Source organism: Carassius auratus, chromosome 24 (genome assembly GCF_003368295.1).
Source record: "Carassius auratus strain Wakin chromosome 24, ASM336829v1, whole genome shotgun sequence".
Lineage (NCBI taxonomy): Eukaryota > Metazoa > Chordata > Actinopteri > Cypriniformes > Cyprinidae > Carassius > Carassius auratus.
The window spans coordinates 3584955-3598196 of NC_039266.1; the positions used below are offsets into that span (position 1 = coordinate 3584955).

A 13242-nucleotide genomic window follows, 5' to 3' on the forward strand; every position below is an offset into this window, starting at 1 on the left:
TTCTCAGTACAGTAGATTGATATTAAAGTGTCATGTAGCCAGAAGGAGGTGCTGTTTATCTGTAGTATATTTTTTTTGCTACAAAATTTGTTTTTAAAACCTAGATTGTGATTAAAAGTAATATTCTTTGCATTTATCTACAGGCTGATTTTGGGTTCAATGAGCATCATCAGAATGAGGTGATAAACTACATGCGCTTTGCCCGCTCTAATCGGGCACTGAGACTAAAGACAATCGACTCCTGCTTCCAAGACCTGAAAGACAGTAGGTGAGGGACTGCAGCCTATGCCACTTATGTATTACCTGGCTTAAAGTTCTCAGACGCCGTGTAGGATCTCCAGTGCGCAGCATTTGGCTGCACAAACAAATTATCATGTATTTCAAAAAAACTTGTTGATTTTGCCAACAATTGGTATGATAGTAGCACAACTTTCACTCTCAACCAAACTAACATTACTAGCCAATCAGAATGTTTTGCTCTTATAATTATTAGATGCACATAATAGTATCCAATTGCAGAGTCGCAGCCCTGATGAATGAAGCGCGACATTTTGAAAAAGCTGCAAGGCCCAATGGTAAAAGATGTCCATCTAACGCATATTTATATAAAAAAAAACTAATAAAAATGCAGCAGAGCTTTGTCAACAGCTCAGAATAATCATGTTATCTCCATAAGAATGATATGATGAATGATGAAAAGGTGCTGTTCACAAATGATCTCTTAATGGTAACTTACCACCAGTAAATACTGTATGTGTGAAATGGGCTAAACTCTTCCTCCGTATATGTATATGTTCATCTGGGAAAACAGTGTGCATTATCTGCCTAGATTTGTAATGTAAATCATTTATAAACCTTTGCCTACACAGGAGAATACGTTAGATTGTTTCTAAATATTACGCTAATTGTATATCATGATTTGAAAATAAAAGTTTCTGAGTTTGCATGTGGCCAATATTAATTTTTTATGGATTTAAACATTGTTTAAAAACGCTGTGAAGTGAAATGTCACCAGGCCGTTGGTGCCCTGTACATATTATGTACATATTAAGTATAGGCATATTACATTGTGTAATTTAACAATTTTGTTCAATAAAACCATGTAATCACTCGGTTTTTATATTTTATTTGAGTCAATTATTAATGCCTCATCATTAGTTTATATACATATATAAATAGTCATACTAAAGCCTGGTTTTCACTTAGGTCTATTTGTGTTACTAAAAATATCAGATTACTCAGTTGTCAAAATAATCAGTAGATTACTTGATTGCCAAAATAATCATTAGTTACAGCACTAGTTAAAATATTTTAAAACACAACTGCATTGTTTTACTTTTGTAATTAAAAGACAAATATTTTGTTCTCGAAAATTTCTTAAAAATAGTATTAAAATATTGTCTTGTTCTAGTAAACCAAGTATCTTTATTTTGGTCTCCTCTGTCTGTATTGACACACCACTAGTGTCGATAAGTGGTGATATAGCACATCATTTTCCAAGTGTATGATGTAGCTTTCATTCTTAGGTCAACCATATATTCATGGACCCCACCACGCCCCTGGAAAAAAGTTCAGGCTCAGGATTTTTTTTTTTTTTTTTAAAGAGCCCCTGGTATTAGCAGTAACTCTCTTGTAGCTACTGTTTTCAAATGTTCCTTTCTAATTTTTCATTCCCTCTCTCCATCCATATTAAAGGCTCATGGAGGAGACATATACAGTGGATGAGGTTTCTGACATGCTGGACGGGCTGCAGGTGCTGGTGCGTGGAGAAGTGGAGATGGAACTCATAAACACAGCTCACACTAATGTGCTGCTCCTGCGACAACTCTTTTCCCAGGCAGAGAAATTCTACCTAAGATTGCAAACAGACATTTCTGAGCTGGAAAACAGGTGAGAAGATGGAAGAGGTTAAATGATTAAGAGTTAAAGGTTTAAAGTATGTTTACTAGGGCCGGGACTCGATTAAAAAAAAAAAATCTAATTAATTAGAGGCTTTGTAATTAATTAATCGAAATTAATCGCATTTTAATCGCATATAAATATTTGACCTGAGAACAGTGAGAAGTAATTTTTTTTTTCACATGGAATTATAGTATACCATTGAATAATGACTGAATACATAAGCTTAAGCAACAAAATATTGTTTATTTTTGTTCAACCAAGTCTAGCAGACCAGTGCAATTTTTGCCATTAAGTGTAGCAATAGCATATTTAGAAACAATTTAGAAATGGTACATTTCAGAAATTCAGGTAGCTTATAGGTGCTGGAACCTTCTGTAAAGTGATTTTTTTAAGTAATACACAATACTGTCAATTACATTCAGAACATTGGAAACCCTAATGTTTACATCAAGAACAATGAAAAGTCAAATGCTTTGAAGTGCCCCTGTTATGCCATTTCCAATATTGCCCTTCATGCATTGTGTAATGTAGCTGTATGTGAATGCAAATTATCTGCAAAGTTGTAAAGCTGAAAGTGCCAAAATAAAGAATCGACTGAAATGAGTCATTAGTAATTCCAATCCCACTTCCGTGATGGCTACACGTCACAGGGTAATACATTTGAATAATGCATGCCTATGTTCGACATCGGCCGGCTATGAAAAACTTGACCCCACCCACAAATTGTAATTCTACTAACAATAGCTTCTCTAACTGCTTCTTCCGGGGAAGTTGTGGCCTAGTGGTTAGAAAGTGGTTAGAACCCTAACCCTAGGGTTGTGGGTTCAAGTCTCGGGCTGGCAATACCATGACTTGGGTGCCCTTGAGCAAGGCGCCGAGCCCCCAACTGCTCCCCGGACTGCTCCCGGCTGCCACAGCATAAATGGCTGCCCACTGCTCCAGGTGTGTGTTCACGGTTTGTGTGTGTTCACTGCTGTGTGTGTGCACTTTGGATGGGTTAAATGCAGAGCACGAATTCTGAGAATGGGTCACCATACTTGGGTGTATGTCACTTCACTTAATCTCGGGGAGTTCAAAGCAGGATTCACAAAATGCTTGCTGTTGAAAGATGGATCAGTATCATGTTTATTTGGACCAGCTGCTTCACTAAATCACAACCTGTAAGTTGGATACACAATAGATGTTTATATATTCTATACAGCGTTTAAATTACAGAAGTATTGAAATAGGTGAATCATTTCCGACACCGCTGTACACCGTTGACCAATCAAAACAGAATTGGCTATCTGACCAATGGGAGCAGAGCAGGCTCACGGAAAGGAGGGGTTTAGAGCGACTGAATCTTTCAACTGCTTCGAACAGATCGTTTGAGAAATGAGATGATATTAAATGCATATTCTGAGAAAACTAAAGGATTTTTTTGACCTTGCATGCATGTAATGCTATTGTAGGAGACTCCCAAAACAAAATTAGGAACCGTAAAACTGACATAATAGGGGCACTTTAAATTAGGCATTAAAATGAAGAGAAAAATCACCATATCTGTTTTCTAAGTGCATCTAAATGTTATTGTGAACAATTAATTTATGCATATGTTATTTAATTAATTTTTTTTTAAAAATGAATGACCTTGATCAAAATTTCAGTACTGGACCTTGAATAAAAAATGTAGTTTTAGTTTGCTTAAACCCCACCCCTGCAAGCTTGCAGTCTTCATTTGTCTTTTCCGATAATCCATTACAATTGGATATTTGTCACAATATGGAAGAGAAGTTTTCAATTCAATTCAGTTCAAGATTATTTGTATAGCGCTTTTTACAATACAAATCGTTACAAAGCAACTTTACAGAAAATTAAGTTTCTACAATATTTAGTAGTCGCTTATAAGTGGTGACTGTCAGTTTGTGCGTGTATAACAGGATTTAAAAAAAAAAAAAAAAAAATATATATATATATATATATATATATATATAATAGTAATAATACAATTACTATATATATAAACTATATATATAAATATATAAACATCTATTGTGTATCCAACTTAGTCAGCCAGACGATGAACATTATTAACAGCAGTTATTATATGATGCAGTCACACTTGTAGCAATATTTGTTAGTTCTGTTTGTTGATTCAGGGTTAGCATCATCTGAGGTCCACTGAGGGGTCAGCATCATCTCTTCTCAGGTGTTCTGGATCCAGACTGGAGTTTGTGTAAATCCTAGTTACATCCCGTGGCAAAACAGAGAAACAAATAGAGACATCATTAGCATAGAGTTTGGGAGTCAAATGTGAAAAAGCTCTACCTCCTATAGTGGACTTTGCTATCCTAGGAAATACCAAAAGTCCAGCGTTTTGTGACCTAAGGGAGCGTGATAGATTGTAATGTGGTATAAGGCTAGTTAGGTATGCAGGAGCTAAACCATTTAGGGCCTTATAGGTAAGTAATGATCATTTGGAACTGATACGGAACTTAATAGGTAACCGGTGCAGAGACTGTAAAATTGTGGTAATATGATCATATTTTCTTGACCTGGTAAGGACTCTAGCTGCTGCATTTTGGATTACCTGTAGCTTGTTTATTGAAGATGCAGGACAACCACCTAGAAGTGCATTCAATAGTCCAGTCTAGAGGTCATGAATGCATAAACTAGCTTTTCTGCCTCAGAAACAGTTAACATGTTTCGTAGCTTGGCAATGTTTCTTAGATGGAATAATGCAGTTTTTGTAACATGGGAAATATGATTTTCAAAAGACAAGTTGCTGTCTAATGTAGAGGAAGTAGCAGCGCATCTGTCTAGTTGCAAATTGTAATCTACAAGATTCTGTGTACTGTTTTTTTGGTCCAATAATTTATATTTTGGTGATGTTTCTGTTTCATAGCAAATTTAATGCAAGAAACAAACCATCTACTAATACAAATAAAAAGGAGCATAGCATGCAAAATAACTATAACATGCTTAATAACTAAATAATGCTTATTTAAAAAAAAAGAAAAGTAAATTATATATATAGTCTACACTCACGTAAAGGATTATTAGGAACACCATACTAATTCTGTGTTTGACCCCCTTTCGCCTTCAGAACTGCCTTAATTCTATGTGGCATTGATTCAACAAGGTGCTGAAAGCATTCTTTAGAAATGTTGGCCCATATTGATAGGATACCATCTTGCTGTTTATGGAGATTTGTGGGATGCACATCCAGGGCATGAAGCCCCCATTCCACCACATCCCAAAGATGCTCTATTGGGTTGAGATCTGGTGACTGTGGGGGCCATTTTAGTACAGTGAACTAATTTTCATGTTCTAGAAACCAGTTTGAAATGATTTAAGCTTTGTGACATGGTGCATTTTCCTGCTGGAAGTAGGCATCAGAGGATGGGAACATGGTGGTCATAAAGGGATGGACATGGTCAAAAACAATGCTCAGGTAGGCCGTGGCATTTAAACGATGCCCAACTGGCACTAAGGGGCCTAATGTGTGCCAAGAAAACATCCCCCACACCATTACACCACCACCACCACCAGACTGCACAGTGGTAACAAGGCATGATGGATCCATGTTTTCATTCTGTTTATGCCAAATTCCGACTCTACTATCGGAATGTCTCAACAGAAATCAAGACTCATCAGACTAGGCAACATTTTTCCAGTCTTCAACTGTCCAAACTGCTGTTGTAACCCATACGCCTCAAGGTTGTGCATTTTGTGGCTTCACAAATTCTTTGCTGCATACCTCGCTTGTAACGAGTGGTTATTTCAGTCAAAGTTTCTCTTCTATCAGCTTGAGTCAGTCGGCCCATTCTCCTCTGACAACAACAAGGCATTTTTGCCCACAGGACTGCCGCATACTGGATGTTTTTCCCTTTTCACACAATTCTTTGTAAACCCTAGAATAGGGCTGGGTACCGATATTCGATGCCTTTATGGATTTCAGCAAAAGTGCAACATATGCGATAAGAATATTGCAATCCGGTATTATGGTTTAACTGGTTACCGTGTTCGTAACTTCCTGGTTTAGGTCTCCGCTGCAGATGTGCTGGAACGACGGCAGCAGATTCGGCGGTTCTGAAAGCACAAACTGACGTGATATTAAGTGTCTAATAAACGCAGACATGCTCATTGCATGTTATTAGTATGATCGCCCGTTTTGCGGCTGAAGTAAGTAGGAAAAACAAAAAAATAAAAATAAATGGCGTCTGTGTTGGCGCAGATTTCTTAGACGAGCTAAAAGACAGCGCCGCAAGATGACAGTCACAAACTGCATTTTAGTTGTTTCAATATTAGCCTGTACACAATATCATTTGTTTATTCATTTATTTATAATATGTTCATGTTGTGGCAAAAAGGTTTCTCCTTTTTTGTTAATTTTGGCCAAGTTAGGATTGATACCAATCCTGAGTGCCTGTCACCCCTATCCAAAAGGCACAACCAGTTGTATTAATAATGTTATCCTGAGTGTAAAGTGTTACTAGAATTTGTTTCAATTAAGGTGAAAAATAAACAGTTTGTAGTAGAAGGAAATCCAAGGCACTCTTCTTTAGAAAATTATAAAAAGCCTATTGGCTATTTCATGATAGAAGATTTAAAAGACAGGGGAAAAACAACCCATGCGTCTTCAGGGTATGTATCACAATCAAACAATTTACTCTTTTATAGATGCTGATTAGAAACACCTGAATGAAAAATTACATGCACATACAGAGAAGGTCCACTAGGAGGTTACATAGCAACAAAAGGCATATCACAAAAAGGGACTGAAATATATTTCTTCATTCAAACCAGGGTATACTGTGGCCTGTAACTCATATATATAGAATATTTTCTCTCAATTGTAATTGGTCACCACCCCGAATGCTCTTTTTGATCGTTTCTAAACTCTCAACCATTAGGCCTTCTGGATTCCTATTGTGCACATTTTGAAAATGTTTTGCCATAGGGTAATCTAAATTAGCTTTTCTAATGGCATTTTTATGCTCCGATACTTTGTCTTTGAAACAAACTTCATATGTTCGATAAGAGTCTTGGCCTGAACACATATGAAGGCCAATATTCCATTATAATGATAGCGCCACCTGCTGGCAACATGAAGATTGGCACATATATGGAATACACTTTGATATATTCCACTTATATTTATGTCTTTACATGCATATTTCTCACCGTTCACATTTTTACTAAAGCCACTCGCTGGTGGTGAGCCCGGGTGCGAGGGCCCGTTCATCGCTGCTTGCAGCTTTAATTAGAGCCCGAGCACTGATGGTGTGAGGACCCTCTTGTTTTTGCTCCGTTTATTAGGGCCCGAGCACCGATGGTGCGAGAACCCTTTTGGAATTGCTCCGTTTTTCTTCTTCTTCTTCTTCTTCTTCTTCTTCTTCTTCTCCTTCTCCGTAATGAATCGCATTTTTGAGGGCCTAAAGATGCTCCAAAACTCTCAAAACTTTGCACACGCATCAGGACTGGCGAAAATTTACATCTGATATAGGTTTCAGAAGTGGGTGTGGCAAAATGGCTTGATAGCGCCACCTGTTAAATTTCAACGGAGTGCGCCTCGAGCTGTGTTTCACGTACATTCATGAAAATCGGTAAACACATGTAACACACCATTACCTACAAAAAAGTATCGTGGTACAAAATCCAAAACCCAACAGGAATTAAGTTATTTTCAATTTCCTGTGTTATTTTTGGGCAGTTTTTGCCATTTCCATGCCTCTTACTTTGACGAACTCCTCCTACAGTTTTAATCAGATTATCTTAAAATTTGGTGAGGGTCATCATAAGACCTTTGTGATGTTAAATTGCGAAGGTTTTGAGTTTTCGTCAAGGGGTGTGTCCCTGGTGGCCTGACAAAGTTTGATGTTTCGCCGTGAAACAGGAATTTGCTGTAACTCAGCCAAGCAATGTCCGATCTTCCCCAAACTTCACACGTGATAGGTGTTCTGTCCTGAACAAACACCCATGACCAAATTCAGTTATAGTCATAGCGCCACCTGCTGGTAACAGGAAGTGACAAGGTTAACACTGTTATGGACTCCTAGGAACATATTAAAAAGCATCAACAAGTGTTGAATAGGCTGGCAACATACTAGATGCATAATAAAACATGCTAGCAACACTTAGCTAAGTGTTAAAGCATTCTACTAAGGCAGTGAAAAAGGAAGTTGCTGAAACTCAGGCAAGCAATGTCTGATCTTCCCCAAACTTCACACATGTGATAGGTGTTCTGTTCTATACATTAGATGTCTGATCTGCCTGAAACTTTACATGTTTGGTAAGAGTCCTGGCCTAAAGACATTTACATGGCGATATTCAGTTATAATCATAATGCCACCTGTTGGCAGCAGGAAATGTGGCAAAAATATGAACTATTTTATAAGCATATGGCCCAGCGTTCACGGTTCTTCCTATGGGCACCGGGTGGTGGTGAGCCCGGGCGTGAGGGCCCGTTCATCGCTGCTTGCAGCTTTAATTATTATTAGGGCTCAATCCCAAAGGGCGAGAGGCCTATTGTTTTCCTTAGGATTATTTTTTATTATTCTTCTTCTTATTAGGGCTCAAGCCTGGAGGGCGAGAGCCCTATTGTTTTCCTTAGGATTATTTGTTATTATTATTATTATTAGGGCTCAAGCCCAAAGGGTGAGAGAACTATTGTTTTCCTTAGGATTATTTTTTATTCTTATTCTTCTTCTTCTTATTATTATTTTCCAACGTCTCGGGGGCTTTTGGGGCCCTTAACATGCTTAAAAAGTCTTGAAAATTTGCACACACATTGGAACTCTGCGGCCATTAGGGTCAGGCAGAGACTGATACACGGGCGTGGCACAGGGGCTCTACAGCGCCCCCTGGAATATGGAGGGCCATATATCATACATACTTGCACTTAGACGTACGAAACTCGGTACAAATATAGAACTCATCAATACAAACAACTTTCGTATTGCATATCATAGGCTCCGCCCAACAGGAAGTTGGCTATTTGGGGTTTATTATTCATATTTGTCAAAGTTGTGGGGGCTTTTGGGGTCCTTAACATACTCAAAAACTCTTGAAAATTTGCAAACACTTTGGAATCTGTGGCCTTAAGGAGCCTGCAGAGGCTGGGACCCGGCGTGGCACAGGGGCTCTACGGCACCCCCTGGAACACAGTCAGAATAGTTGATGTATAGCTCACACATACTTGAACGTATTAATATGAAACTCAGTACACATATAGATCTCATCGTGCCGAACAACTTGCGTATTGCATGTCATAGGCCCGCCCAACAGGAAGTCAGCTATTTAGAGTTATGTAAAAAGCGCATGCTCTGGAATTTGATATATTTGTCATAGGTTTTTTACTCGATTGCCACCAAACTCGGTCAACATGATCTCAAGACATTGGGGATGAAAAATTGCAGGGGGATTTTTGATATCTCGAACGGTTTGCTCGTGGCGAGGCGTTCAAATTATGGCGAGAATTGAGAAACAGGAAATGTCTAATACCATCCACATTTCCTGATTTTAATCAAACTTCATCAGATTATTCATTGTATGATGTCGATCGCATATATGTGACTATTAGGAGTCAAAGTTATAGCGCCACCAACTGGCAGCAGGAAGTGTGTCATTTTCAAAATGCTTTGAATTCACCATCTTATTTTTACTCGATTTGCTTCAAACTTCATCAGAATAATGTTAAAACACCGATATAAATCTGCTGGGGGATATTGATATCTAAATCACTGACAAGCTAAACCAACATATATGATTATGACCAGGTCAGGGCTCATTAATAATTGATGTGTAGTCAGTGATACGTGAGAAACACGAGAGATGAATCACCGCTCTGAGCATGAGCGTGTGGAATGACGAGCTCAGAAAAAACGAGTTTATTCTTGTTTTATAGCTATTAAAAATAAAGTATTGCAGCGATATCACACAATTCACCAATTAGAACACACCAAGAGCTAAATTAAGATGTTTTTGAACTTTTTTTATGAAAATGAAATATTTGCAGCTGCCTATCTGAAATCACCGCCTCCGATCAGCGCGTACAGTGTCACAAGTTCAAAACAAACGAATGTATTCTTGTTTAAGAAATTTTTTAAATAAAATATTGCCATAAATGCACACAATACACCCATTATAACACAACAAGAGCTAAATGCAGGTGTTTGTGACCCGTTTAAGTGTGCAAGACTATTTGAAAGCGCAGTGCGACTGGCAGAATAACATCTTTCGAGCTGCAGGATTCTGCCTTTCGTCGTACGAACGAACACATCACGGACAAGATTATTTCAAAATACATAATAGCTTGGCGAATATAAACGAAAACAGCCACGTAAACATAAACTGTTGAGAAATAAATCTGAAGTGGATCTACTGGATTTTAATATTAAGTGACCTCATATACCAGCTGCTTCTGTCTTCAATTTTAATCTATATATAAAAAAAGGAAACTCATTCATCTTGGCTGCTTTTTTAATGTGTGTACGTATTTATTTATTTATTTATTATTTTGCTCTAACAAGAATTAATCTATATTTAATTAAATCAATTACATTTTATTTTACATTTGTTTTGTCCATTTCTGCATCTAAACGCCTAAAAACCTAAAACGTGCTCTATTATACTATTGTTAGCAATTTCTTTATCGTCCAATTTATCTGGTGTGTACACTTTTATTTTCATAATAAACTTGTGTGTTAGATTATAGACAGTTACAGTGGTCTATAATAAATATTAACAGGTTTTATTCAAGCTGTTTAGAATGATTGTAGTAGGCTAATTTTTTTACATGTAAATCCAAAAAAATAAATTAAATAAATAAAAAACATTGGAAAACAATAACTGTTGTACTTTTTTATACATTTTGTATAATTTCATAGTTTATGCATTATAATTATAAAAACTAAAATAAATTTAGCCACTCACATAGAAATCTCTTAGGCCTTATCTTTTTCTGACAGTTTTAGGGATTTTTAAAAATCCTAAAAATACTTATTTGTGCTGCAAATAATAATTTCAAACTCATTTGATACTGACCTCTGACACCCTGTGACATGACATGTATCCGAATTTTCATAATCTCATGGATGTAACCGTAAAACTGTTCAGCTCACAGATCAAGAGTAAGCTGTAATGCAAGCAGAAACGCTTATAAGTCATTAAAGGATTTTATAAAACTTTATTGATGCATTGCAATGCATTGATAACGCTTTATAATAACTGCACTAATTAGTAAGTAGTCAGTTCATGCTTTATAAAGCTTGGCCCAATATTAATAGTCAGTAGTAAGCAGTTTATAAATACAGCTATAAATAGGTTGTTCTTAGTTTATAAGCACATTTATTAAAAAGGAGAGTAAAGGGTCCGTTATCTTCCTATGAAAAATAAAAAAATAAAAATAAACAAACAACAACACAGATTGATACAGAACTCAGAAATTTTATTGTGGATTTATGATAAAATCAGCCTGTAAATGAATTCATACTCCTCCAAGAATACACAAGTAGTTCACACCAAACTTTTTCAACATGATGCTAATATACTGAAGATGTTAAATTGCGAATGGGTTAAGGATACCTTAAATGGTGTGGCCATAGCGATACAATAGTTATTTTACTATATCTTTAAAAATTTTCATTCTAACTCTTCATATTTTTTTCTTCATATACGTAGAAGTCATCATTTGAAGGAAGCACAGTAAGTTTCATAGCTTTATTATGTTCAGCAGCCATCATAAAATTAAAACTATCATAACTTATAAATCAAGCTTGCAATTCTTAGTACCAGTAATGGCCAACAGATGGAGCTATAGGATTACTTTTAAATAATTATTGTAGAAACGAGTATGATTTAAATCATTTATAGAAATCTTTCAAAGAAAAATAATATATATTTTATGTATTTTACTGATGAAATGACCCTCACTTAATTAGAATAACATGCTGAAGTTTTGTGAAATACTGTATATTAAGAATAGTTCTTTATAGGCTTTATGGACAGATAAGTTTTGAGTGACTCTTGAAGGATCAGCACCACATCCTCTGTGTGTGTTTAACTGTTTAAAGACTTTATCTTACAGAACAGGTGCGAATGAATTTTGGATAGCTTGAATGGTTTTGTCGTGGTGATTTTTTTTTAAATAACAGTAAAAAAGGAACCAGTAAATGTCTTTTAATTTTTTTTTTTTTTTAAAGTGCGGCTTCTAAACACTTAAAAAAAATGTACACATAGAAGACAAGTCATATGCATAGTTTCATGACTATACAACACTATATGGATGATAGAAATGTAAAAAACTCATACATCTGATGTCACTGTCCCTCTGTCACTGTGGGTAATGTGTTTGCTGAGTTTGTGTGAATGTGTGGGGGAGGGGGAGGGGCTGGGTGACAGAGAGAGAGAGAGGGGGAGGGAGACTTAATTATCTCTTTAATCACCAGAATTATAGGTCAATAAAATCATTACAAAACACTAATAAATTATTAAGAGAGAGAGAGAGAGACAGAGAGAGAGAGACAGAGAGAAACATCCAGAGAGAAACATCTCAGAGTTAACATCTCTTTAATCGCCAGCAGAAAAAAAAATCAGTAATTTTGTGTTGTTGTTGTTGTTATTTTTCATCAATACAGCTTAAGAAATATTTTAGGCCTCATCATTTTCTGTCAGTTTTAGGGACAAAAAAAATAGTACAAGTTAATTTGTAATCCTAAACCAGTTAATTTAATTAATTTACATAACACATTAACTGGAAAAGATTTAAGAATTAAAGTGAAGAATTAGGTGTGAAACTATCAGGGAGCATTTAGTCTCCAGCGCCAACATTTTACAGAACTGCCACTTTCCTGGAGTCTCCAAAATTACTCTGTGTCAGGTTCTGGAGAGACTTAAAATTCCAAAAAATTATTTAATTAGAATACCATGAAGTATTGTGAAAAACTATATATTAAGACTTTATATATAGGCTTTATGAACAGACTCGTGAAGGACCAGCACCACCTCCTCTTGTCCAATGGTTTGAGGAATATATCTTCCAGAATCTGGGATTAAGATTTAGGAGCTCATTTTTATTCCATCTCCTTTCCTGAAAAGTCTGTCTTGCAGAATTGACTAAAAATTAATCTTCACATTAATTCCTAATTATTTTGCAATTATTTTTGTCAGTTCTTCTCAACCTTTTTTTTTTTCTTCTTCTTTTCTGACCTCATGACCCAGTCAGCATTTTTTGTACAATGGTCAAGTCTTAACTTATCCATTTCTGTATTGCATTTGTGTTTGATATTTCTCATGGGGATTTCATAATTTTCGACTTTACAGTTTGAGTTAAAACTCTCTTTAGTGCATTTCATCTGT

At 36.3% G+C, this 13242-nt stretch overlaps 1 protein-coding gene across 2 annotated transcripts in view; it reads left to right on the forward strand.

Moving 5' to 3' along the window:
• The window catches only part of lztfl1 (leucine zipper transcription factor-like 1), a 68387-nt gene that overhangs the window by 1027 nt on the left and 54118 nt on the right, over positions 1-13242 (forward strand). For both annotated transcript variants that reach the window (XM_026200723.1, XM_026200724.1), the window contains exons 2-3: positions 144-268; positions 1696-1890. In XM_026200723.1, coding sequence (XP_026056508.1) covers positions 144-268; positions 1696-1890 — 320 coding nt within the window. The remainder of the gene's footprint in view (positions 1-143; positions 269-1695; positions 1891-13242) is intronic.